Genomic DNA, 27,131 nt, shown 5'->3' with positions numbered 1-27,131 from the left:
TTAGGCACTATTGAAAGAGTGTTAGATAGAGTCCTACACTCCGACACTTTCAAAATTATGAAAACTAAAGAAACGGCCGGGCGCGGTGGCTCAAGCCTGTCATCCCAGCACTTTGGGAGGCCGAGACGGGCGGATCACGAGGTCAGGAGATCGAGACCATCCTGGCTAACACGGTGAAACCCCGTCTCTAATAAAAAAAAATACAAAAAAAAACTAGCCGGGCGAGGTGGCCGGCGCCTGTAGTCGCGGCTACTGGGGAGGCTGAGGCAGGAGAATGGCGGGAACCCGGGAGGCGGAGCTTGCAGTGAGCTGAGATCCGGACACTGCACTCCAGCCCGGACGACAGAGCAAGACTCCATCTCAAAAAAAAAAAAAAAAAAAAAAAGAAAGAAAACTAAAGAAATGTAACAGTCTTATCAGCATTCACATGCCATGGCAGCCCAAAGGGCAAGGTATCTGGTACGGAAGCCGGTGAAGAGGGAATTTGGAGGACTGCAAATATTGCAAATATTAGAGTATTAACTTTGGTATACTTGGTACAAGTCTGATATAAAGAGGAGTTTTGTTCCGTTTTTTACTTTTCTTATTTTATAGGAAAGCACTTTCCACTGGACTGTGTCCAAACCAGCATCTGGCACCTGGAGAAGGGAGGGTTCAAACACACTGCACATGAAATATAAATAAAATTTAGAGAATTGTGGATGCGGCAGGCCTTGGTTAGAAGCCAAATATCACAGCTGCCTTTTAAAGGGGTGTGGAAAGAGGGGATTTGCAATGGAAACGGTCCCAGAATCATAACTGTAGTGGGTGTTACAAGAAGCCCAAGGAGAGTGATTTGGCATCCTATGAAGAATTAGCCAGTGTGCTCTGGTTACAGAACTCTCTCTCTCTGTGTATGTGGTTCACTTAAGGAGAATGTCCCCACTGGTGTCTAGCTAGGATGTTACATGAATTGACTTGGCTATTCTGAAAATTACTGTTTTAAAATATGTATAAATGAGCCTCAACATGTATCGCACTCTGCAGAACATATTACAGAGTTTTCTCTTCAGAAATTGCATTAGAAGACACAGGAAGTCACACAAAGTACACACAGCACAAATGTATACTTGTCACTTTTTTTTTTGAGACGGAGTCTTGCTCTGTCGCCCAGGCTGGAGTGCAGTGGCCGGATCTCAGCTCACTGCAAGCTCCGCCTCCCGGGTTCGCGCTATTCTCCTGCCTCAGCCTCCGGAGTAGCTGGGACTACACGCGCCCGCCACCTCGCCCGGCTAGTTTTTTTGTATTTTTTAGTAGAGACGGGGTTTCACCGTGTTAGCCAGGATGGTCTCGATCTCCTGACCTCGTGATCCGCCTGTCTCGGCCTCCCAAAGTGCTGGGATGACAGGCTTGAGCCACCGCGCCCGGCCTATACTTGTCACTTTTAAGATGCATAAATCACAGTCCTTGGTCTTTAGAAATAGTAGCACAGGTGATGTAGGCCGGGTGCGGTGGCTCACACCTGTAATCCCAGCACTTTGGGAGGGCGAGGTGGATCACCTGAGGTCGGGAGTTCGAGACCAGCCTGAGCAACATGGCGAAACCCCATCTCTACTAAAAATAAAAAAATTAGCCAGGTATGGTTGCGCGCACCCATGGTCCCAGCTACTCAGGAGGCTGAGGTGGGAGGATCACCTGAGCCCGGGAGGTTACGGCCTTCAGTGAGCCGTGATTGTGCCACTGTATACCAGCTTGGGTGACAGAGTCAGACCCTGTCTCAAAAAAAAAAAAAATTAGCTGGCATGGTGGCGTATGCCTGTAGTCCTAGCTACTCAGGAGGCTAAGGTGGGAGGATCGATTCAGCCCAGGAGGTCGAGGCTGCAGTGAACCATGATTGTGCCGTTTCACTCCAGCTTGGGCGACAGAGTGAGACCCTGTTTAAAAAAAAACTACTACTAATAATAATAATAATTGACCAGGCGTGGTGGCTCACGCCTGGAATCCCAGCACTTTGGGAGGCTGAGGCGAGTGGATCACAAGTTCAGGAGATTGAGACCATCCTGGCTAACACGGTGAAACCCCGTCTCTACTGAAAATACAAAAACTTAGCCGGGCGTCACGGCGGGCGCCTGTAGTCCCAGCTACTCGGGAGGCTGAGGCAGGAGAATGGCGTGAACCCGGGAGGCAGAGCTTGCAGTGAGCTGAGAATGCGCCACTGCACTCCAGTCTAGGCAACAGAGCGAGACTCCGCCTAAAAAAAAAAAAAAAATTAGCTGGCATGGTGGCGTATGCCTGTAGTCCTAGCTACTCAGGAGGCTGAGGTGGGAGGATCGATTGAGCCCAGGAGGTCGAGGCTGCAGTGAACCATGATTGCGCCACTGCACTCCAGCCTGGGTGACAGAGCAAGACTTTTTCTTAAAAAAAAAAAAAAAAAAAAAGCATTCTTGACTCATGGGACAAGATCAAAATATCAGCATTAACAGGAGTTTGGAAGAAGTTGCTTCCAAACATCACACACGTCTTCCATGAAGGAAGAAAGTGCGGAAGTGGTAGAAACAATGAGAACCAGAATGAGAGGTGGAGCCTGAAGATGTGGCTGAGATGGCTGCAATCTCATGACCAGACTGGAGCGGGCGAGAAGTTGCTTCTTGTAGATGGGCAAAGATGGTGCCTTCTTGAGGTGGGTTCTATTCCTGGGGAAGACGCTGTGAGCATTGTTGAAATGACAACAAAGGACTTAGAGCCTTACGTCAACTTAGTTGATAAAGCGGTGGTAAGGTCTGAGAGGACTGACTCTACCGTGGATAAAATGCGATCCAACAGCGTCACACGCTAGAGAGAAAGCTTTCATGACAGGGAGAGACAGTGGATACGGCAAGCTTCACTGCGGTTTGATTTTAAGCGCTTTTACCACGGCCACCTGGCCTTCAGCAGTCACCACCCTGATCAGTCACCACCAGCCATCAACAGTGAGGTAAGACTCTCCACCAGCAAAATGATTGCAGCTTGCTAAAGGCTGAAATGATCCTTAGCATCTTTCAGCAACTAAGTCTTTTAATGGAGGTCTATGCCTTTTTTCTGGACATAATGCTATTGCACACTTCATAGACTATAGTGCTGTGTAAACATAATAAAGTCTCACTCTGTCGCCCAGGGTAGAGTGCAGTGTTGCAATCTCAGCTCACTGCAACCTCCACCTCCTGGGTTCAAGGGATTCTCCTGCCTCAGCCTCCCAAGTAGCTGGGACTACAGTTGCCCGCGACCACGCCCAGCTAATTTTTGTATTTTTAGTAGAGACAGGGTTTCACCATGTTGGCCAGGTTAGTCTCGAACTTCTGATCTCAAGTGATCCACCTGCCTCAGCCTCTCACCTCAAAGCACTGGATTACAGACAAAAGTCACTTCTCCCAACATAAACGTAACTTTTATATGCACTGGGAAACCAAAAAATTTGTGTCACTCACTTTATTGTGATATTAGGGTTTTGTTTTGTTTTGTTTTTTTGTCTTTTGTTTTTGTTTTTGTTTTGAGACGGAGTCTTGCTCTGTTTCCCAGGCTGGAGTGCAGTGGCGCGATCTCGGCTCACTGCAAGCTCCGCTTCCCGGGTTCACGCCATTCTCCTGCCTCAGCCTCCTGAGTAGCTGTGATTACAGGCACCCGCCACCGTGCCCGGCTAACTTTTTGTATTTTTAGTAGAGACGGGGTTTCACCGTGTTAGCCAGGATGGTCTCGATCTCCAGACCTTGTGATCCGCCCGCCTCGGCCTCCCAAAGTGCTGGGATTACAGGTGTGAGCCACTGTGCCCGGCTATTTTTTGTTTGTTTTATTTTTTTAGACGAAGTTTTACTTGTTATCCAGGCTGGAGTGCAGTGGTATGATCTCAGCTCACTGCAACCTCTGCCTCCCCGGTTCAAGCTATTCTCCTGCCTCAGCCTCATGAGTAGCTGGGACTACAGGCGCCCACCACCACACCCAGCTAATTTTTTGTATTTTTAGTAGAGATGGGGTTTCACCATGTTGGCCAGGCTGGTCTCAAACTCCTGACCTCAGGTGATCCACTTGCCTCAGCCTCCCAAAGTGCTGGGATTACAGGTGTGAGCCACCGCGCCTGACCTGCGATACTAGTTTTATTGCAGTAGTCTGGAACCGAACCTGCAATGTCTTGAGGTATGCCTGTATATAAACACACAGAAACGTATTCATAACCAAACAAGTAGGAAATATTCATGAACATTCTAGCCCATGGTTTTGTAACTGGCCATGTGTTGTGGCTGGTATTTAAAATGACCTTTCACTATCCATTCTGTATTCCCTTTGCTTTCAGAAAGCACCTCAGCTGGCTGTGGGTCTTTTCCTGGTGGGTGACCCAAACCTTCATTCCCGAAAGGTCTGGGCCCTTGGTAGCCCTGCCTGGATTGAACCATTGTGGTTTTGCCATTACCCTAAATCATAGACCATGGTCTACTAGGACACCCTGAGGGGCCTCCTCTATTCCAGACGTATTCTTGCTCCCCTCAATTGTGGACTTGTGGTCCAATCTAGGATCAGTCCCCCCAGCCAGCATAGTAACTCTCTTACTGCCTGCTGATTCAGAGGCTGTGGGAGGCCAAACAGGCCCAGCAGAAGTCCTCACTTTGAGTTCAATGGCACCATTGTTGGGTCTCCTGGGGGAAACATTCCTCCATTTGGAAATACGTCTCCTAGGCCAGCAGAGCATGAGGTCATGGGAACAGGAAACAAACATCTTGCTGCGGGGCCACTAGGGGTACTAGGGACTGGTGCCACTCTCATTGCCACCCCTTGATTCCTGGACCCATGAATCCTGGCTATGGGAGAAACAGGACCCTACACTCAGCTCTGACTCAGAGCATATACTGCCTCCTGGAGAACTCTGGCCCAGCCCTGCAAGGCACTGCCACCCAGCTGGTGCTATACTGGAGTCTTCAAAAGGCCATTCCACCATCCTACCAAACCAGCTGCTGCAAGATGGTCGGCAACATGGTCGTACCGGTGAATTCCACGAGCACGGGCTCGTGACCATACTCTCTTTGCCGTGAAGTGAGTTCCTCGGTCAGAAGCAGTGTGGTGTGGCACAGCGCGACAGTCGGTACGGCATTCTGTGAGTCCACGGATGCTAGTTTTGGCAGGAGCGTGAAGTGCAGGGAAGGCTAATCCCGATCTAGAGTAAGTGTCTATTCCAGTGAGGACAAAATGCTGCCCCTTCCGTGATGGAAGTGATGCAGTGTCATCAACCTGTCACCGGGTTGCTGGCTGATCACCCCAGGGAATGGGGTCACCAGGTGAGTGGCTGATCTCACCCCAGGGATTGGGGTCACCAGGTCGTGGCTGATCACCCCAGGGAATGGGGTCACCAGGTCGGTGGCTGATCTCACCCCAGGGAATCGGGTCACCGGGTTGCTGGCTGATTTCACCCCAGGGATCAATGGCCCCATATCAGGGGCTCAGGGTTGGTCTCTGTTGCTGGCAGATGGGGCATTCAGCAGTGGCTGTAGCCAGGATGGCCAGAGTGAGTCAAAGTCTGTGCTGTGAGTCATGAATAACTTTTATCCCTGCCCTCAGGGCCACTTTGTTCATGAGCCCACTGGGCACCAACCGTGGTGTTGGGGGCGAGAGGCGGAGCAGCACCCGGAGCACGGGTCATCCTGTCACTTGATGATTCAGACCCTTCCCTGGTGAGGCCACCCTTTGACGAGCATTTACACGGGACACAAGTATCTTCATGGCCTCTTCTCTCAGTTCCCTGGGTTTCCTTGTCACCAAATTTCTAGTCATGTTCCTTCCAAGTCCCTGACTCTCCAGGCAAATCATTGGCTACAGTCCGTGAATTGGTGTATGCTCTCACATCCGACCATTTCTCCTTCCAAGCACAACCAACAACCAGGTGCACTGCGCCAACATCTGCCCACCAGGAGGATATGCCTCCGCCACTGCCCTTCAGGGATGTCCAAGGAAGAGACTGAAGGGCAGCTGCTCAGTTTCAGGCGGAGCCTGCACGTGATACAGAACCATCTGCAAACTGGGACATGAGTCTTCGCTTTCTCTGTCAGCTCATCGTGGGGGACTCTCCATGACGCTAGAGGTGTGGGCTGGGAGAGGGGAGGCAGGGTGGAGTCGCGGCGGGCTGGGAGGGGGAGGCAGGGTGGAGTCGCGGCGGGCTGGGAGAGGGGAGGCAGGGTGGAGTCGCGGCGGGCTGGGAGAGGGGAGGCAGAGTGGAGTTGCGGGAGTGGGAACCAAAGGCCTTTGAAGCTGCTTCTTCATCTAACTTCCCGGTGCCTTCAGGGCCTGCGTGGGCCCGGTCAGTGTACACCGTTTCCATTAGACGGTGAAGCACCGTGCTGCTGCTGCTGCGCACACCCACCCTTAGGGCTTGATGTGTCAGAGAACCTCCAGTTCACGACAGGCAGCTCAGGCCACATGGTAACTCCGTGGCCCGTGGCTAAGCATCAGTCTCCCAGAAGGCCCAGGAGCAGACCAGAAGCTGTGTCTCAAAAGGAGAGCACTGTCCACAGGATGGCAGAGCTTTGCTCCAAAATCCTATAGGCTTGCTCTGATTCACTGTAGGCCTGCCAAAGGCTGCAGACAGCATCCCTGTCTGCCACAGTCTCATCAAGCACCACTGGACCGGCCAGATCACGTGGCCCACGTGGAGAGCAGCTTGCATCTCAGTCAGAGCCCGTTGCAACGCCATCTCTCGCTCTGGTCCCTCTCAAAGCTAGCAGATTTTCAGGTCACTGTATAACTAGGTTAGGCTAACACACCCAAATGAGGATTGTGTTGTCTTTAAATATCTGGACACTCAATGGCACAGTCAAGTTGACACATACAGTTACCCATCACACACACTGACATGGGGTATCTTTTTTTTTTTTTTTTTTTTGAGACGGAGTCTCGCTCTGTCGCCCGGGCTGGAGTGCAGTGGCCAGATCTCAGCTCACTGCAAGCTCCGCCTCCCGGGTTTACGCCATTCTCCTGCCTCAGCCTCCCGGGTAGCTGGGACTACAGGCGCCCACCACCTCGCCCGGCTAGTTTTTTGTATTTTTTAGTAGAGACGGGGTTTCACCATGTTAGCCAGGATGGTCTCGATCTCCTGACCTCGTGATCCGCCCATCTCGGCCTCCCAAAGTGCTGGGATTACAGGCTTGAGCCACCGCGCCCGGCCGACATGGGGTATCTTTAAGATGTAGCACAAGAGAAAGAAAGGTGCAGAAGAGGTAGGAAATACTAAGCTATGACTTGCCTTTTTTTTTTTTTTTTTTTAAGAAACAGGGCCTTGGCCAGGCGCAGTGGCTCACGCCTATAATCCCAGCACTTTGGGAGGCCAAGGTGGGGGGATCACGAGGTCAAGAGATCAAGACCATCCTGGCCAACATGGTGAAACCCTATCTCTATTAAAAATATAAAAATTAGCCAGGTGTGGTGGTGGATGCCTGTAATTCCAGCTACTCAGGAGACTGAGGCAGGAGAATCGCTTGAAGCCGGGAGGCGGATGTTGCAGTGAACCAAGATCTCACCACTGCACTCCAGCCTGGTGACACAGCGAGACTCCATATAAATTAAAAAAAGGGGAAAAAAAAAAAAAAAGAAATGGGGCTTGCTGTATCTCCCAGGCTGGGGTATAGTGATATGATCATGGCTCACTGCAGCCTCCAACTCCTGGGCTCAAGTGATCCTCTCACCTCAGCCTCCCAGGTAGCTGGAACTACAGGTGCACTTCACCATGCCTGGCTAATTTTTTTTGTTTTGTTGTTTTTTTTTTTTTTTTTTTTTTTAGAGACAGAGGTCTCACTATGCTGCCCAGGCTGGTCTTGAACTCCTGGCTTCAAGTGATCCTCCCAGCTTGGCTTTCTGAACTGCAGGGATCACAGGCATGAGCCACTGCACCCGGCCCCATTTGTAATTCTTTTAAGTGGTGAAAAACATGTGTACACACACACACACACACACACACAAATATAATGCTTACATATGCATGAAATAGATCTGGAAAGGCATTTAAGGAATAGTAGCAGGTTGCTTCGGGAAGGGAATTGGAAGACTAGAAATAGATGCGAGAAAAATATGGAAGGTATGATTTTAGTCCAAAAATAGTTTTTGAATTTTTGAATAAGAACTTATTCAAAGGATAAGCTACTGTAAGTGCAGAACGAAATATTTAAAATATAGCAGGACAACTCTGAATGAAAGAGAAAAATTATCTCACACAGGAAAAATCAAATACCATCATAACAAAGCTATTAGTAGAAAACGAACATTTAGGCCGGGCGCGGTGGCTCAAGCCTGTAATCCCAGCACTTTGGGAGGCCGAGACGGGCGGATCACGAGGTCAGGAGATCGAGACCATCCTGGCTAACACGGTGAAACCCCGTCTCTACTAAAAATACAAAAAACTAGCCGGGCGAGGTGGCGGCGCCTGTAGTCCCTGCTACTCGGGAGGCTGAGGCAGGAGAATGCCGTGAACCCGGGAGGCGGAGCTTGCAGTGAGCTGAGATCGCGCCACTGCACTCCAGCCTGGGAGACAGAGCGAGACTCCGTCTCAAAAAAAAAAAAAAAAGAAAGAAAGAAAACGAACATTTGGATGATAGAAGTTTTCTCAGTCCAGTTTATTCAGGAAATAATTGATTCCATAAAATCTGAATCAAAATGGATGCAAACAAAAAATTTATCCCATTTAATTGGGAGTTGCCTGTAAAAGATTTTACTTGTAGATTAATGCTGTATCAACAATTTTTTTTTTTTTTTTTTTTTTTTTGAGACGGAGTCTCACTCTGTCACCCAGGCTGGAGTGCAGTGGCACGATCTCGGCTCACTACAACCTCTGCCTCCCGCGTTCAAGCAATTCTCCTGCCTTTCTAGTAGCTGGGATTACAGGTGTGTACTGCCACACCCGGCTAATTTTTGCATTTTTAGTAGAGACAGTGTTTCACCATGTTGGCCAAGCTGGTCTTGAACTCCTGACCTCAGGTGATCCGCCTACCTCGGCCTCCCAAAGTGCTGGAATTACAGGCGTGAGCCACTGCACCTGGCCTGTATTACAAGTTTTAATGTCTGTCTTATATTTTTCTTTTTAAAAAGTTGGTATTGGCCGGGTGTGGTGGCTCAAGCCTGTAATCCCAGCACTTTGGGAGGCCGAGACGGGCGGATCACGAGGTCAGGAGATCGAGACCATCCTGGCTAACAAGGTGAAACCCCGTCTCTACTAAAAAATACAAAAAAACTAGCCGGGCGAGGTGGCGGGCGCCTGTAGTCCCAGCTACTGGGGAGGCTGAGGCAGGAGAATGGCGTGAACCTGGGAGGCGGAGCTTGCAGTGAGCCGAGATCCGGCCACTGCACTCCAGCCTGGGCGACACAGCGAGACTCCGTCTCAAAAAAAAAAAAAAAAAAAAAAAGTTGGTATTTTGTGGCAGATCCACTAATAAAGGAGATTACTTGATAGAGAAGTACATAAAGCAGAATATGGAGGTGAGATCTGACAAGGATCAAGAAGAAAGAGCTATGGCAGACGTGTGGTGCAGATCTTTCTGGCACCAACTTGACGTGTCACTGTGGGAAGCCACCATTATTTATTATTCTTTCTATTATTCCTTTTATCCCTTAGCAAAGCAGGACAAGCCTGGTCTCTGGGTTTTCTTTTCTTTTTTGAGATGGTTTTCACTCTGTCACCCAGGCTGGAGTGCAATGGTACGATGATGGCTCACTGAAGTCTTGACCTCCCGGGCTCAAGCAATCCTCCCACCTCAGCCTCCCAAGTAGCTGGGACTACAGGCACATGTCACCATTCCCAGCTAATTTTTTTTTTTTTTTTTTTTTTTTTTTGAGACGGAGTCTCGCTCTGTCACCCAGGCTGAAGTGCAGTGGCGCGATCTTGGCTCACTGCAAGCTCCGCCTCCCGGGTTCACGCCATTCTCCTGCCTCAGCCTCCCAAGTAGCTGGGACTACAGGTGCCCGCCACCTCGCCCGGCTAATTTTTTGTATTTTTTAGTAAAGACGGGGTTTCACGGTGTTAGCCAGGATGGTCTCGATCTTCTGACCTCGTGATCTGCCCGTCTTGGCCTCCCAAAGTGCTGGGATTACAGGTGTGAGCCACTGCGCCCAGCCTAATTTTTGTTATTTTGTTTTGTAGAGACAGTCTCACTATGTGGCCAAGGCTGGTCTCGAACTCCTGGGTTCAAGTGATCCTCCTGCCTTGGCCTCCCAAAGTGCTGGGATTACAGGTAGGAGCCGCCATGCCTGGCCATTAGTCTCTACTTCCTAAACAAGTTTCCTAACTCTTTTCTGACTTCCTTGTAGAAGCATAAAGTGCTGGAGAAAACATTATGCATTTTTCTATCTGCTTCCAACACTTTTCAGATCAGATCTGAGGATTATAACTCGTTCCCCTACACTGGGCACGGTGGCTCACGCCAGTAATCCCAGCACTTTGGGAGGCCGAGGTGGGCAGATTACTTGAGGTCAGGAGTTCAAGACCATCCTGGCCAACATGGTGAAACCCTGTCTCTACTTAAAACACAAAAAATTAGCCAAGCCTGCTGGCACATGCCTGTAATCCCAGCTACTTGGAAGGCTGAGGCAGGAGAATTGCTTGAACCCGGGAGGCAGAGTTTGCAGTGAGCCGAGATCTCACCATTGCACTCCAGCTTGGGTGAAGAATGACGAAGCAAGACTCTGTCTCAAAAAAAAAAAAAAAAAAAAACTAAACGTGGACAGAAGCACCTGTGTCTTCCTGGGCACAAGTTGAAAAAGCAACACATTGAGTTCAGATTTTCTCCTGGCATGAAGTAGAATTCAAAGCAGGGAGCACGATCACAGTCCTGTGTGGGAAGATCACTCTGTGAATCGTCTGGAGAAGGTAGGAGTCCCAAAACCAGTTAAGAGCCTATTAATTAAGAGGCCGGGTGCGGTGGCTCACGCCTGTAATCCCAGCACTTTGGGAGGCTGAGGTGGCAGGATTGCTTGAGCCCAGGAGTTTAAGACCAGTCTGGGCAATAGAGTGAGAACTAGTTTCTATAAAAAAGGGTTTTAAAAATTAGCCCGGCATGGTGGCACATGCCCATGGTTCCAGCTACTTGAGGGGGCTGAGGTAGGAGGATTCCTTGAGCCCAGGAGGTCAAGGCTGCATCGAGCCATGATGGTGCCGCTGCATCAAGCCATGATGGTGCCACTACACTCCAGTTTGGGCCATAAAGAGAGACCCTGTCTCAGAAAAAAAGACATTACTTCCAATTCGATTAATCAGAAAAGGTAAGTTTTGAAGGGCAGGAATCTTTTAAAGACAGAACTGAGGGGCATGGGTGGAGTGCTGTGAGAAGAAAAAAGAATTACTAGCAAAAGTTCACAAGGGTCCGAGCTCAGTGGCTCATGCCTGTAATCCCAGCACTTTGGGAGGCTGAGGTGGGCGGATCACCTGAGGTCAGGAGTTCAAAAGCAGCCTGGCCAACAGGGTGAAACTCTGTCTCTACTAAAAATATAAAACATTAGCTGGGTGTGGTGGCTCACGCCTGTAGCTGGGGTTGGGAGCCTGAGGCAGGAGAATCACTTAAAGCTGGGAGGCGGAGGTTGCAGTGAGCTGAGATCGCACCATTGCACTCCAGCCTGGGCGACAGAGCGAGAGTCCATCTCAGAAAAAAGAAAAAAAAAATGTGGTCCCCAACCGTCAGTAGCATCACCTGGGAAATCCAAAATTTACACACCCACCTCAGACCTTAGTCAGAAACTGACTCTGCACTCAGCAGCTTAACCACCTGGTTCTCAGTGATGGTTTGGGGCAGTCTCATGGACCTGCAGTAAGCTCAGCCCTCGCCAGGCCAGTACTCTATTTATTTATTTATTTATTTATTTATTTTTTTTTATTTTTTTTTTTGAGACGGAGTCTCGCTCTGTCGCCCAGGCTGGAGTGCAGTGGCCGGATCTCAGCTCACTGCAAGCTCCGCCTCCCAGGTTTACGCCATTCTCCTGCCTCAGCCTCCCGAGTAGCTGGGACTACAAGCGCCCGCCACCTCGCCCGGCTAGTTTTTTATATTTTTTTTAGTAGAGACGGGGTTTCACCGGGTTAGCCAGGATGGTCTCGATCTCCTGACCTTGTGATCCGCCCGTCTCGGCCTCCCAGAGTGCTGGGATTACAGGCTTGAGCCACCGCGCCCGGCCCAGTACTCTATTTATGAAGATGAACAGATGATGCTGTTACATGACCTTCACTGTGGAGACAGAAGGGAGGGACCGACGGTGCTCAGGGCTGGGCCTGGGGGACCCCATCCGGAGCCTGGGGTGCTGTTTATCGCCGGCTGCCCATGGGACCCCACGACTCGTGGCTGGAGGCCCCACGCCCCCTGCCTTGTTTCCATCTGCTGCAGCCAGCAGCATCAAGCCCTATCCCATCTGTCACACCAGCCCAGACAATAAATGTCCTCTTGTGGGGAAAGTGACTTCAGAGAGAAAAGCTAAGAGCCACCCCACCCCTCACAGGAGCCTGTGCAGCTGTCTGGTCTCCATTTCTGCCGGGTGGGGCATTCCATCCTGATCTGGGGCAACGTGTCCCAAAAGTATGGCTTCCAGTAAGGCTCATTAGGTCCCACCCATTTCTTCTCTAGGTACCCAAAGACCCCCCACACTTTTTTTTTTTAGACAGAGTCTCGCTCTGTCTCCAGGCTGGAGTGCAGTGGTGCCATCTCGGCTCACTGCAGCCTCCGCCTCGTGGGTTCAAGCAATTCTCCTCCCTCAGCCTCCCCAGTAGCTGGGACTACAGGTGTACGGCCACCATGGCCAGCTAATTTTTGTATTTTTAGTAGAGACGGGGTTTCACCATGTTGGCCAGGCTGGTCTCTATCTCTTGACCTTGTGATCCGCCCGCTTCAGCCTCCCAAAGTGCTGGAATGACAGGCGTGAGCCCCCGTGCCTGGCCAATGTCCTTAAGAGGACACTTCACTTCCTCTTACAACTCACACATGTCTGTGAGGCTCCTGGGCTACGGAAGACCCCAGTCCTTTCGCAGCTCTTGATGGAAATTGTGTTTCAGCCTTCTGAATAAAACAACGACTGTTTACTCAGAGGAATCTTTTTTTTTTCTTTTTGACAGGGTGTGGTTCCATTACCATGCTGGAGTGCAGTGGCACGATCATGACCCACTGCAGTCTCAACCTTTCGGACTCAAGCAATTTTCCTGCCTCGGGCTCCTGAAGTGCTGGGATTACAGGTGTGAGCCACCATGCCCAGCAGAGGAATCTTTTTTTTTTTTTTTTGAGACAGAGTCTCGCTCTGTCGCCCAGGCTGGAGTGCAGTGGCCGGATCTCAGCTCACTGCAAGCTCCGCCTCCCGGGTTTACGCCATTCTCCCGCCTCAGCCTCCGGAGTAGCTGGGACTACAGGCGCCCGCCGCCACGCCCGGTTAGCTTTTTGTATTTTTTTAGTAGAAACGAGGTTTCACAGTGTTAGCCAGGATGGTCTCGATCTCCTGACCTCGTGATCCGCCTGTCTCGGCCTCCCAAAGTGCTGGGATTACAGGCTTAAGCCACCGCGCCCAGCCAGAGGAATCTTTTTTGATCAACATCTTCTGAGAGCCCCTGGCCCAAGTAAGCAGATGCTTGCTACGGCACTGCCTTTGGGCCATTAGCAAAAAGTGTGCTTAAATGCCCAGAGGTGTTCCCAGGCCACATTTTGTTCATACCAGGAGTACACAATGATGCCAAAGTGTTAGCATTCTTGGGACTGAAAACCTCCCTCCAACATCCCCTAGGATTTTCCTGGATATGACCAGAAATCCATTCCAATTTCTCTGTCTCCAGGCCCCGATTCTGGTTTCCTCAAAGAGGAGAACGTGTTCTTGGTTCCCAAAATATGCTTGCAGTGCAGTGGTATAACGACAAATGTTTAACAACAATAACAAAAAGGCCCTAACTGGCCAGGAGCAGTGACTCTCGCCTGCAATCCCAGCACTTTGGGAGGCCAAGGTGGGTGGATCACCTGAGATCAGGAGTTCAAGACCAGCCCGACCAACATGGCGAAACCCCATCTCTACTAAAAATACAAAAATTAGCCAGACGTGGTGGCGCGTGCCTGTAATCCCAGCTACTCAGTAGGCTAAGGCAGGAGAATCGCTCAAACCTGGGAGGTGGTGGTTTCAGTAAGCCGAGATTGCACCACGGCACTCCAGCCTGGGTGACAAGAGCAAGACTGTCTCAAAAGAATAATTTTAAAAACTAAGGCAATACATTATCAGGAGTTTTTGAGCTGGTTAAGTACAGTTATTATTAAAAATTACATTCTTGGCTCATGCCTGTCATCCCAGCACTTTGGGAGGCCGAGGCGGGTGGATCATGAGGTCAGGAGTTCAAGACCAGCCTGGCAAACATGGTGAAATCCCATCTCTACTAAAAATACAAAAATTAGCCAGGCGTAGTGGCAGATGCCTGTAATCCCAGCTACGGGGGAGCCTGAGGCAGAGAACTGTTTGAACCCAGGAGGTGGAGGTTGCAGTGAGCCGAGATTGTACCACTGCACTCCAGCCTGGGTGACAAAGCAAGACTCTGTCTCAAAAGAATAATTTTAAAAAGTAAGGCAATAAATTATCAGTTTTTTAGCTGATTGTTAAGCATAGTTATTATTAAAAATTACATTTTATACATTTATAATCAAATTATACTAAAAACAGGTAATGTGTATTCAAAACTCACCACCTCCTAAAAGTTTTACTACACCGTACTCCTATCTATGCTGTTGAGGTTATTTCCATAGATTGTATCTGTGTGATAGAAACATTGTCTAACCACATGCTGCTATGAGTCTTCCCAATTCTGACTGATGACCTCGCTGGGTAGTTTTAAATCAGCCACGATGGGGATATTGACCCCACTCAAGTCAGCAAATGCTGTTAGGATTTTTTTTTTTTTTTTTTTAGACAGAGTCTTGCTCTTGTCGCCCAGGATGGAGCGCAATGGCGCGATCTTGGCTCACTGCAACCTCCACCTCCCGGGTTAAGCGATTCTCCTGTCTCAGCCTCCCAAGTAACGGAGATTACAGGCGCCTGCCACCATCTGGCTAATTTTTGTATTTTTAGTAAAGAGGGGGTCTCCTGCCTCAGCCTCTCAAGTAGCTGGGAATACAGGCGTGCACCACTATGCCCAGCTAATTTTTTTTTTTTTTTTGTAGTTTTAGTAGAGACGGGGTTTCACCATGTTGGTCAGGCTGGTCTCGAACTCCTGACCTCATGATCCACCAGTCTCGGCTCCCAAAGTGCTGGAAGACAGGCGTGAGCCCCTGCGCCCAGTCCGCGCATTTCCAGCACACGATCACGCTTGTCTACAAAGCGTCCACCCCTCACCGCACCTTCCGGGACCACAGGATTTAACGCCTCCTCGCCCGATGACAGCAGGAGGCGGAAAGGGGCAGCGAGAATGCTCGCGCGCCCCCTCCCGGCGATCCGGAGCACGGCAGCCCCGGAGCGCGCGGCCGCTCCTCGCTCCCCTCAGGAGCGCGCAGGAGCCCCTCGCGGGGCCGAGACGCGCGAGCACGCGCAACGCTTCCTGGGAAATGTAGTTGGATGTCGGATTGGAACTACAAATCTCTGTACTCACCGCGCTGCAGCCCCGACCATGAGGGCGCTTTCTGGTGAATCTAAATCTCGTTTGTCTGTGACATGGGGAAAGCTGTTCAAGCCCAATTCCATTTTCACAAGAGGCTTTCTTTTTGGAAACACGATAGCGCTCCCGCTGATGTGCGCACGACGTCTCTTGCGGCCGCGGCTTCCTCTTGCTGCGAATCTGCTGTTGCTGCACGGTGGCTAGTCTCAGGGCCCGCAGCGTGACGCCTGTCGAATCTGCTGCGGGGAGAAGGACGCGAGGGTTGCTTGGGCAGCGACTGTCATGGCGGCGGCCGCCCCCAATGCCGGGGGTTCGGCCCCGGAGGCAGCCGGTTCCGCCGAAGCTCCGCTGCAGTACAGCCTTCTCCTGCAGTACCTGGTGGGTAACAAGCGTCAGCCCCGGCTCCTGGAGCCTGGGAGCCTAGGCGGGATCCCAAGTCCAGCCAAGAGTGAGGAGCAGAAGATGATCGAGAAGGTGATGGAAAGCTGTGCCTTCAAGGCTGCGCTGGCCTGCGTGGGAGGTGAGGCCGGGCGAGTGGGATCCTTGGGAGGCTGAGGGCCTGGACGGCAGTGGGGATCTCTGCAGAGAAGACCACGCGCCTGGGAGGCGAGGGACTGCGGGCCTTGACCTTGACCGGACCCCCACCCCGTTCCGTGAACCCGGGCATCACCTCTCCTGCCCCCTCAGGCTAGCTTTCTTGATGAAAATTGCATCAGAGGATCGGTGCTGTGGTTGGGGCCTAAAAGTTATTACATGACATCCTGGCTAACACGGTGAAACTCTGTTTCTACTAAAAATATAAAAAATTAGCCGGGCATGGTGGTGGGCGCCTGTAGTCCCAGCTATTCTGGAGGCTGAGGCAGGAGAATCGCTTGAACCCAGGAGGCGGAGGTTGCAGTGAGCAGAGATCGCGCCATTGCACTCCAGCCTCGGCGACAGAGCGAGACTCCATCTCGAAAAGAAAAAAGTTATTACATGGGTGACTTCATTCATCCGTTCATTCCCTTGAATTCGCTCATTCTCTTAAATCCTTCAACAAATCGTTCCTAAGCAACTATAACGTGCCAGGAGAGAGAGACAAGAGCCTGGTCTTCACGGGGCCCGTATTATAGTATGTGGAGAAGAATGTCAAGCAGGAACACTGCAGAGGAATGATGCAGACATATGGAAATGCACATGCAAACGGCGCTAGGGCAGCGGTTGCTTGAGGTTTGAAAAACTGAAAGACCACTGTGACTAGACAGCAGCGAGCAAGGAGAGACGAAGTCTGCACTTGTCCTTCTGTTTCCCTTAAGCTTTTTGGAGATTTGAGAATGTACAGTATCCCTTCTGTGTGCAGGGTAAATAGGTTGGCTACATTTGCAGATGAGTTTAAGTCTCATTGACAATGAAAGACATTTAAGAAATGAATATAGTGAGAATGTTAATGAAAACAAGTGAAGTAGGAAGAAGAAAGGTCTTTTTTTTTCGTTGAGGAAGACCATAGGTAAGATTGGAGCTGCGTCTTGAAGGATTGAGAAAATATAGGTAGGCGGAGTGGGTGCGGTGGCTCACTCCTGTATAATCCCAGCTCTTTGGGAGGCTGAGGCGGGTGGATCGCTTGATCCCAGGAGTTTGAGACCAGCCTGGCCAATATAACGAAACCCCATCTCTACGAAAAATACAAAAATTAGCTGGTATGCACCTGAGAGCCCAGCTACTCGGGAGCCTGAGGCAGGAGGATCTCTTGAGCCCAGATGGTTGAAGCTGCAGTGAGCTGTGATCGAGTTACTGCACTCCAGCCTGGGTGACAGAGCAAGATCCTGTCTCAAAAAAAAAAAAAAAAAAAGAAGAAGAAAGGACCGGGCAGAGTGGCTCATGCCTGTAATCCCAACACTTTGGGAGGCCAGGGCAGGCGGATCACGAGGTCAAGAGGTCAAGACCATCCTAGCCAACATGGTGAAACCCCATCTCTACTAAAAATACAAAAATTAGCTGAGCATGGTGGTGTGTGCCTGTAATCCCAGCTACTCGGGAGGCTGAGGCAGGAGAATGGCTGGAACCCAGGAGGTGGAGGTTGCAGTGAGCCGAGATTGTGCCATTGCACTCCAGCCTGGCAACAGAGTGAGACTCCATCTCAAAAAAAAAAAAAAAAAAGACAGAAAGAAAATACACTTAGGCAAAGAAGAAATGTTATTTCAAGTTTGGGGTTGAGTCCGGGGGAGATTTGGGCTTTTTGCTTATAGGCATTAGGGCAGTAGTTGATGTTTTTTACAAAGAGTAACAAGTGGCAATGAACATGGTGAATTAGGATAGAGTATGGTGAAGGAAAGAAAAATCTGTGGATGAGAAGGCCAGAGAGGAAGTTTGTGAGACTAAAGCTTCATGAGGTCATGGACTGGGTGTTTGCTCCTCACTCTGCCTGACCCTAATACATCACTGATAGAGTTGTTGAAAGGATGAACGGGGTCTTTATAGTGCTCCACAGTTGAAGTGATGAAGGCCTCGGACTGGGGTGGTAATTCCGGACATAGGCAGGGATGGACTTGACTTGAAAAAGTAGGATGAAAGATTTTGCCGTGTTTCATGACTGACTGGTTATAGGAGGAGGCAAAGAAGCCGTCAGAGGTGCTCCTAGTGTTTGGAGATGGCATGACTGGAAGGAAGGAAGGAAGGAGCTGTAGGCAGGAAAGTCTGGAGGGGAGGTGCCCATGATTGTATTGAACTCATATTGGCCATGAAGTCATGAGAGGGCATCCACATGGACATGTCCAGCAGGCTCAGGAAGGTCAGATGTGGACAATAGTGTGGGATTTGCCATTAGGTAGCTGTGTGGCCTTGGGAGAAGTTGCTTAACCTCTCTGAGCCTCAGTTTATCTATAGAAAGGAGAGGCTAATAGCATCTGTCTCACTGGATTATTGTGAAGAATGAATGAGGCTGTGGCATATCTGGCATGTGGTGCTCAGTAAAGCATTACTGTGAATGTCACAGTGGCCAAAAGAGTGATTTGCAAAGTTGATAGCTGAACTTGAGGGTGACTAGTTTACATATGAGAGAGTGTAGAGACAATACGAGAGTTAAAGATGGAATCTTGAGAAATGTTAGGGAAAGGAAGAAGAAATCCTGGAGGAGACAGAGAAGATGATGTCAGTCAGACAGACCCTGGATTGTGCAAAACTCTCCACTAGGCAAGTGGAGAGTTTGAGTGGCAAGAGGGGGGTGTCCTTTGCACCGGTGGTCATCCAAAAGTATGGCCCTTCCAGGATGATCCCAATACAGTAATCCAGAAAACATGCCAAAGACACTTTCATTTCTGTGTTTGCTTCTAGGATTTGTCTTAGGAGGTGCATTTGGGGTGTTTACCGCTGGCATCGATACGAACGTGGGCTTTGACCCGAAGGATCCTTACCGTACACCGACTGCGAAAGAAGTTCTGAAAGACATGGGGCAGAGAGGAATGTCCTATGCCAAAAATTTTGCCATTGTGGGAGCCATGTTTTCTTGTACTGAGTGTTTGGTAGAATCTGTAAGTGTCTCTGCCTTCTGAGAAATCCTTGCTGGGGCCGCCATTTCATGACTTTTAAAGAGAAATTGCTCTTTAAAAGTTATTTGAAAGTTGTTACTAGAAAGCAGATCGGAAGCATCAGATACGTTCTAGGTTGTACTTCCATAAAATAGTCCCTATTGCAGACTTTCTGTGTGTTTACAGTACGGGCTTGCATTATTTTTTACTTTTTGTAGGCCAGAAGGTAGCTAATGATTTTAAACATGAGACTGAGAGCCCCTTGAAGAAATTTTGATTACATTTCAAATGCTGGACTTGGTTTCAGCACTCCGGTGCCACCTGCAGGAAGCATCTATGAACACATACTATATATATACACATACTATGTGTATATATATACATATACATATATACACACACACATGCTGTATACTTATGAACTGTATCTTTGAGAAAGATTAGGTTTCCTTTGGGTAGGGACTGAATGAGCTAACTAGCAACCCTGTGTATTCTTCCTTAATGGTCCCGCTTGGCTGGTTTCTTTGGCTCTAACATGTACTTCTCCGCCCACAGTACCGGGGAAAATCGGATTGGAAGAACAGTGTCATTAGTGGCTGCATCACTGGAGGAGCCATTGGTTTCAGAGGTTAGTCAACGGCTCTCGAATGCTTTTCCTTTGTGGCCTTGGACAACGTGCTGAGGTTGTCATTTCCAAACACACAAGTGTTCCAGGGACACTTGATCTTCTTCCCCTCTGACAAATAAATCATGTTTGTTTCTGTGTTAACTCGGGTTTGGAAACTCGCTAGGATCTAGATTAGGGTTTCTCATCGTTGGCACTATTGACATTTTTGACCAGATGAGTCTTTGCTGGGATTGAGTCTGTTTTGTGCATTCTGAGATGTTTAGCAGTACCCCCGGCCTCTACCCACGAGATGCAAGCAGCACCCCCGTCAGTTGTAACAACTTTTTTTTTTTAAAGAGACCGAATCTCACTCTGTCGCCCAGGCTGGAGTGCAGTGGCATGATGTTGGCTCACTGCAACCTCCACCTCCTGGGTTCAGGTGATTCCCCTACCCCAGCCTTCCAGGCAGCTGGGATTACAGGCGCCCACCACCACGCTCGGCTATTTTTTTTTTTTTTTTGTATTTTTTTAGTAGAGACCAGATTTCACCTGGTCTCAAACTCCTGACCTCGTAATCTGCCTGCCTCAGCCTCCCAAAGTGCTGGGATTACAGGCGTGAGCCACCACCTGTGGCCAACATTTTTCTCAATAATTCTAGACAATTGTCTGTTTTAATTCTAGATAGAAATTATAACAGTAATATCTTTCTGCCCTCAAGGATTGATTTTTACCCATTGAATGCTAAGTACAGACATTCTAGAAATATTAGATTATCAGCTGTAAAAAAAAAAAAAAAAAAAAAAAAAGAAAAAACAATTTGCTGCCACTTCTCCCTGTTGGCATGTCCATTCAGAGTGTGGGGGAGGGCCTTGGTGACATGACTTTCCTAGAAGCATCAGTGTTTTATCACTGGGCCACTTTCCATCTGTCATGCCCTGACTTTCCCAGAGCAAAAAGCTGGTTTTCTCATCTTCTGAGAGACAGGATGATGTGCTGTCATGAAACTGGTTTTGCTCCTCAGGCACCATTAATGACTGACAAAGTAACTTCTCTGCCGGTCGTCCCATTGCTCAGCGATGCCAGGGCCTCTCTGAGAAGCTCTGCTTTCTCAAGGACTGCTTTGATCACCTTCCCAGGAATTTATTCCATCAACAAATCAGGGTCAAGGCCATATGCTTTCCTTTGATTCCAAGGGCTGCTTCTCTTAACCAGTTTCCTGCCTGTGAGGGGCTGTTTCCCTAAGACTAGAAATACCCTTTGAAGGAGAAAAGCTAAACAAATGTAGTTAGATAAAGCACACTGGATTAGATCATATACACTGCTTCACTGATGTCTTCCGGAGCGATGAGCGCGTGAATGACTCGCAGTGCTTAAGCTTGTTTCATGGCACCTGAGGGTGTGCACTTTCCGCGAGTGCCTCCTGACCCAGCAGGTGTCACTCACCACAGCTCGTGTTCTTTCTGTTTGTTTGACAGCTGGCCTAAAGGCTGGGGCCATTGGTTGTGGAGGTTTTGCTGCTTTCTCTGCTGCGATTGATTATTACCTCCGGTGAGAGTAACTGCCTGCGGGGAAGGACGATGCCAGCTCTCCAGAGGGAGCCCGGGCTGCTCTGTGGAGGAGTTTCTGTACCACACCAGGGCCTTGCTTCACGGCCTGAAGACATTCGTTTTCCCTTGTGTCACTGGTATTCTGAGGGAGCTGCCTGGCTTCTCTGCCTCCAGCCTTCGAGGCAGCCACACTTGGCTGCTCCTGGACTCCAGCCAACCTTCACAGAGGACGTCCTGTGCCGGATTCTCTCCGAGCAGATCTGGAGACAGGAGGTCGACATATAGGAATTCAGCTCCACAAAGCTTCAGGCCTGACCACAGCTGGCCCTCTAGGTTGTTTGGTGTTGTTGGCACAGAGTTGGCAGTGTCTCTACAGGCACCCAGGAGGCTGTTCTACCTTGGAATTCCATGCAACTATCCGTCTCGAATACCAGGGCAGGGCAAGGCGGACCGATGCCGTCCAACCAATTATCTCACTTGTTTTGTGTTCTGCCATCCTCGTTTTTTAAAAAATATACCCCCACCCCCCGCCACACACACCTTACAGTTCAAAAGGTTGGTTTATTTCTGTTTTCAAATTCCCTAATTCTAAAACCAGTGCCAGGTGGCCCAAAGATACCATCTGAAGGGAAAGAGTGGCAAAGCTCCGAGGAGGCTGGGGATGGGGAGGCTGAGGCAGGGTTGCTAGAGGACTGTGTCACCCTCACCAAGATCGTTCCATCTGCCAGGGCCTGCCTCAAGAAGCCCGGCCCAGCCTCTTCCTGGGATGCATCGAAATCCCATCCATGAACTCGCTGGGCCCTCCTGTGCTGGCCGAGAGGCACACACTGGCTTCACAGCGTGACCGCTGGACCAGGCCGAGCTCGAGGTCACATGTGAAGGGCCCTGCTGTGGACATCGTGGTGACTCGGTCACAGCAGCTACTGGCCAAGATCAGATGTCGCTGAGGGGCAGTTCACCACCACCCTCGTTCTCCAGTGTCAGGGAAGTGTTTTAACATGTCGTGTTTTCCACTTGACCTTGTGGTATTTTTCTTGGCCTAGTTGTGTGTCATGGGTTTAAAAAAAAAAAAAAAAAAAAAAGCCGTCTACAGTTGGGCTTCAGCACTGCTGCCGCTTTACCCTGGTGCTCTGCGGGGTGGACGGCACTGGTGGAGTCAGGCCTTTGCTCTTGGGACGGGCACAGGCAGGTAGCTTGATGGGGGCCACACAATTCTGGGCACCTTCAGCCAGTGGTAACGAGTCTCCTTTTTTCCTATAATACAGTTAATTCCTCTGCCCTTTCTTTCTGCCTCCTTCCTCATCTGCCCCGTCTTCTAACCCACACACTCTTTTTTTTCTTTTTTTTTTGAGACGGAGTCTTGCTCTGCCACCCAGGCTGGAGTGCAGTGGCCAGATCTCAGCTCACTGCAAGCTCCGCCTCCCGGGTTTACGCCATTCTCCTGCCTCAGCCTCCGGAGTAGCTGGGACTACTCCGGAGTTTTTTGTATTTTTTTAGTAGAGACGGGGTTTCACCGTGTTAGCCAGGATGGTCTCGATCTCCTGACCTCGTGATCCGCCCGCCTCGGCCTCCCAAAGTGCTGGGATTACAGGCTTGAGCCACCGCGCCTGGCTAGCCCACACACTCTTAACCAGAGTTCAGACTCAGCGTACATGGCCTGGTGGCCCGAGTGTGTGTGTGTACATGAGTGATGTCAAACCCAGCTGGTAACACCTTTCTTGGGTCACGTTTGCCATTTCCTTGGAATATGAGCTCCTGCTCAAGGCTCATGTCCTCTTACGGTGAATTCTATATAACGCCCCTCCCAGTCTCACAGCTAAGAGGCTTCATCACTACTAGGCCAGTTGGAGCATTCCCTAGAGCTCAGAACAAACTGTTTCCTCTACTGTCCCTAAATACAGGACACCTGCAGGCACTCTGAAGCAAGGGCAGACACTTCTACCTGGTACCTGTCAAAGTCCTAGGAGGCCTGGGATCTTCCATCTTTCAGTCTAGCACGTGGGCGCAAATGCAAGAAATGCTGCCTGGAAAGATGAGCTCCAGGGCTGTCAGTAGCCATCGGTTCCGTAAGCCAAGCATTGTCCACGCCACCTATTCGCTCGAGAGATGAATAGTTTCCTGTTTTAGATGGCTGGGGAGCCAGTATGAGCTCATAAACCAAACAGCAATTTTCAGAGACATCTGTTCCTGATCTTCAGAATAAACTCAGTGTCCAGTTGCTTCGGCTGGTGGGAGCCGATATTCATGCCACTGGCTCTCCCAAGGAGGGTGGGCCCTCGGAGACCCAGCTTCTCTGACAAGCAGATTAGACCAAAAGGCTGCCTCAAAGATGTGCCACTTGGAAGGAAAGTGTAGAGAAGCGTTTACATCAAAGAAGATGCTTCCTGTCCAGTGGACAACTTCATGCCACTTTCAAGGCACACCAATAGCCAGGTCCCGGGTGGGACATTTGTACTGTAGCAGCACATGGCAAAGGTGAGCCAGAAGTAGCCTGGATGCTGGCTGATCCGGAAGCCTTTCTGAAGAGCAAGGAGAGGGCTCAAGCCCACCTCCCCGCAGCTCTGCCCCAGCCCCCATGGGCCACAGGGAGGCTCAAGGGGAGTGAATTAGGTAAACAGATTCCTGGAAACTTGCATCTGGATGCAGCTGGAAGAGTTAAATATTTAGATTGGTGGCTTCCCTGGACCACTGCGAACACAAACATCCACACACCAGGGCTGAGTTTTGTGCAAATGTTGGGGCTTTGCCTTTTTTATTAACATTTTCCTCTCACATGGTTTACATCAATTTATAATAATCTACATAAGTTGAAACAGAACATAGACAAAAAAATATATCCTTACCAACTTATTAAAGTCAGATATTCATGACGGGTCCCATCCTACCTGTGTATCAGCAGAAAGTGGCAGCCATCAGCCATTGCCCTGCAAGGACAGGCAGACTGGGGTTCCTTAGCCTGACTCCTGCCGGGCACAGCCCACCCTGCTGGGCACAGTGACTGGAGTTTCCAGGCTGCACAGTCCCTGCTCACAGGAGAACCCTTAGCCTGACTCCTGCCAGGCACAGTGACTGCAGGTCCCGGGCTGCACAGTCCCTGGCTCCTGACTCCTGCTGGGCACAGTGACTGGAGGTCCCAGCCTGCACGGTCCCTGGCTCCTGACTCCTGCCAGGTGCAGTGACTGGAGGTCCCGGGCTACACAGTCCCTGGCTCCTGACTCCTGCTGGGCACAGTGACTGGAGGTTCCGGCCTGCACGGTCCCTGGCTCACAGGAGACCCCGCTGGGTGTTTGCTTGGTGCAGTTTAGTCCAGGTCTGGCACCTGACCCTCCCCGCTCTGGGGGTGGGATTTATAAATTTGAGCCTTTGCGTTTCTCAGCCTTTGCAGCCTTCCCGTAGCCTGTTCTCATATTGCCTCAGCAAGCTTGGGGCCGTGGGGCTCCCTGAGGCTGAGATGCGAAGGTGCCCAGTCTGGGCCGTGACTCACTCTGCCCCTTCCTGTCCATCGCTTTGGAAGCAAGCAGGAGCCTTCTGTGCCACACACCGACACTCGGGTGCCAAGCAGCGACCTCAGGAAGGGCCAGGCGCTGGGTCTTTAGACTCAAGTTCGCTGCCTGTTCCAGGGAGCACGGGCTCCTTACAGGCAGCTGATGGTAAGGACTTCCTTCCTCTTGGGCATGTCTCCTCCGTGCACAGAATATTTACTGTTCTGCCCAAGGCAACAGGAGTCAATGGGATCAAAAAGGGCTCTGCCCCTCACTGAGCAAGTGCTACAGTGTTAGGACCAGCACACCCTTCTTTAAGACTCAGCCCTGAGCACAAGAATGGGAACTGAGCTCCCCAGTCCTGAGGGCCCAGAAACGACGCTCTGCCACACAGAAGAGCCAGCAGCTTAATTGTGGCTGTAACTCAAGCCCCTGGAACTGAGTCTGCTCTCCTAGGCTGATGGCCCGAGGCTGGCAGCCACAGCTCGTGTGGGAAACTGCGGTGGGAACACACCTCACTCCTTCCTAGTAAGTCTCCAAGTTGGGAATGGAAGCTTCGGGTCCCTCCTCCCTGGCGGGTGCCTACAGCACCAACAAGGAGGCCCCAGCAGAACCCAGCCCGGAGAGGCAGCTGTCTGATTCCCCCACTCTCCCCACAACTTCTGGAGTTCCCAGCGTTTACCCAAAAGGCTGCGTCCAGAAGCTGGGGTGGCACCACAATGGCTGGCCACTGCGGGCCTGTGCCTTTCCTTCCCAGGTCCTGAAGGACCGGCGGCAGTGCTTGGCTGTGGAGAGAGTGTAAAATCTCAGGCAGGAGTACCACGAGGTCCTGCGGTACCAGGGACCTGGCTGCAACCTGCCTGCCTGGACACCTGCTTCAGCCCCATCAGTCACCCTCCAGGAAGCCTGGCCCCACTTGAAAAGCCCCCACAACTCGCTCCTAAGAGCTGCCCCGCCCGCAACCCGGGACACGCTGCATGTGCGTTCCTCCCCCGTTCAGCCCGTCCCCGCCTGAGACCCAGGACACCCAGCGCTGCTTGTGCATTCCTCCCCACTGCAGCCCTTGGTGTTTCCTCAGCAGGCGGACTGCCTCCCCCATTCTCTCCTGACCCTCTGGCTATCTCAATAGCAGGTCACTTGTGAGTCTTTACACTCAAAGGAAATAGAACAGCAGGGAAGGGAACTGAAAAGCAGTAGAAGAAACAGTCAGAGATGCCTCACTGATAGGCAGGAGGCTGAACAGGTAAACCCCAGAAGTGGAGATTCCCAAACGGAAAATTCCAGAAATGGCTGCTCCAGCTCTGTGCTAAGCTGGGGATGAGTGTGAGTGTATCTCCTTGTCCAGCATTTGCACAGGCAGCAAGGCAAAGCAGGTGTGCTCCCAAAGGCGGAGGTCGAGGAGAGGCCGGCAGCGGCAAACGGCAGCACCAAACAGGCCACCGCTGTCCCCGCCACCCGGGGCCTCTTCAGAGCCTTCAAGGTGATGGAGTGAAGACGGAGGGTGCACATGCATGCAGGCAGGCCGGGAAGGAAAAGCGGGTGGAGGAAGACAGGGGAGGCTGCCAGGAGACCGCCATCTGGGAGCAGGGCCAAGAGAGAAGCTGGCAGCAGTTACACAGCGCAAAATAAAAGGCCTTGGGCTGGACTCAGGAGGAAAGAAAGTGCTGGAGGAAACTTAAGGCCAAAGCGAGCTGTCTGTGTGCCCACGCCGGGCCGGCCACTACCTTTTCCGCATGACAAGTGTACACAAAACAATTCCCGAACAGCACGCAGCATCAGACACAACTAGAGGTACAGAGGGCAGGAGGTGGGATGTGGCGGTGAGGCTGGGGCTGGGCAGCCGGCTTTGTACAAGGTGGCACAAAAGACGGACGCATTCCAGTTCTTGGAAGCTGGCTTCCCTCGAGTCTGGAGTGCTGGGTTTGGGAGTTTTCTATTGCAGTCTTTCAAGTCTGGGTTGGGCCCCGGGCTGGAGGGGCTGGCTCCACCCCCTCCCCGCAGCCACCCTGCCTCGGGCTACACGTCGGTGGAGAAGTACAGTGTGTTCCGCTTGAGTTCTGCGAAGGAAATGGGGGGGTGCTGCAGGTAGTAGAGGAGGACCTGGACCTGTGGGGAGACAGGAAGGCAGAGGCTGGGCTCCCTGTCCTTGGCCGTGTGAGAAGACGTGGTCCTTGCTGGCTCCAGCCTGTGTTGCCCCTCCCACTCCCTAGACTGGCTCCAGCCACCTCCCCTTCCTGGGCAGTCCAGGTCTGTTTGCCTTTCTGCAGCCGTGGAAGGCGCTACAGGGCAGAGGGTTGAGGGGGCCTGGGGCCACTTCCCCAACCTGGCCATAGGCTTCCGCTCTGTCCTGAGGCGGCCACAGTCTGGCCCCTGCTGTGGGTCTTGCAGGAATCCCAGGGAGGCCTCCTGCCCTTGGAAGCAACT

The 27,131-nt window shown here is 50.9% G+C and overlaps 2 protein-coding genes across 7 annotated transcripts in view; one reads left to right on the top strand and one right to left on the bottom strand.

The window, feature by feature from the left end:
* Positions 1 to 15,600: 15,600 nt before the first annotated feature.
* Positions 15,601 to 22,281, top strand: TIMM22 (translocase of inner mitochondrial membrane 22). The gene is made up of 4 exons (XM_010373483.2): positions 15,601 to 16,088; positions 18,878 to 19,074; positions 19,627 to 19,699; positions 21,154 to 22,281. The coding sequence occupies exons 1-4, from the start codon at positions 15,851 to 15,853 to the stop codon at positions 21,228 to 21,230; spliced, it is 585 nt and encodes a 194-aa protein (XP_010371785.2). The 5' UTR covers positions 15,601 to 15,850; the 3' UTR covers positions 21,231 to 22,281.
* Positions 22,282 to 23,943: 1,662 nt separating this feature from the next.
* ABR (ABR activator of RhoGEF and GTPase) overlaps positions 23,944 to 27,131 on the bottom strand; it is a 232,595-nt gene continuing 229,407 nt past the window's right edge. For 5 of the 6 annotated variants that reach the window (XM_010373487.2, XM_030924179.1, XM_010373484.2 and 2 more), the window contains one exon: positions 26,625 to 26,813. In XM_010373487.2, coding sequence (XP_010371789.2) covers positions 26,724 to 26,813 — 90 coding nt within the window. In that variant the 3' untranslated portion in view covers positions 26,625 to 26,723. Of the gene's footprint in view, positions 26,814 to 27,131 lie in introns of all 6 variants that reach the window. The other variant, XM_030924177.1, reaches the window with a different exon arrangement.

This window comes from Rhinopithecus roxellana, chromosome 19 (assembly GCF_007565055.1).
Source record: "Rhinopithecus roxellana isolate Shanxi Qingling chromosome 19, ASM756505v1, whole genome shotgun sequence".
Classification (NCBI taxonomy): domain Eukaryota; kingdom Metazoa; phylum Chordata; class Mammalia; order Primates; family Cercopithecidae; genus Rhinopithecus; species Rhinopithecus roxellana.
Note: the sequence above shows the minus strand (reverse complement) of the source record. Positions and strands in the feature narration are given on the sequence as shown.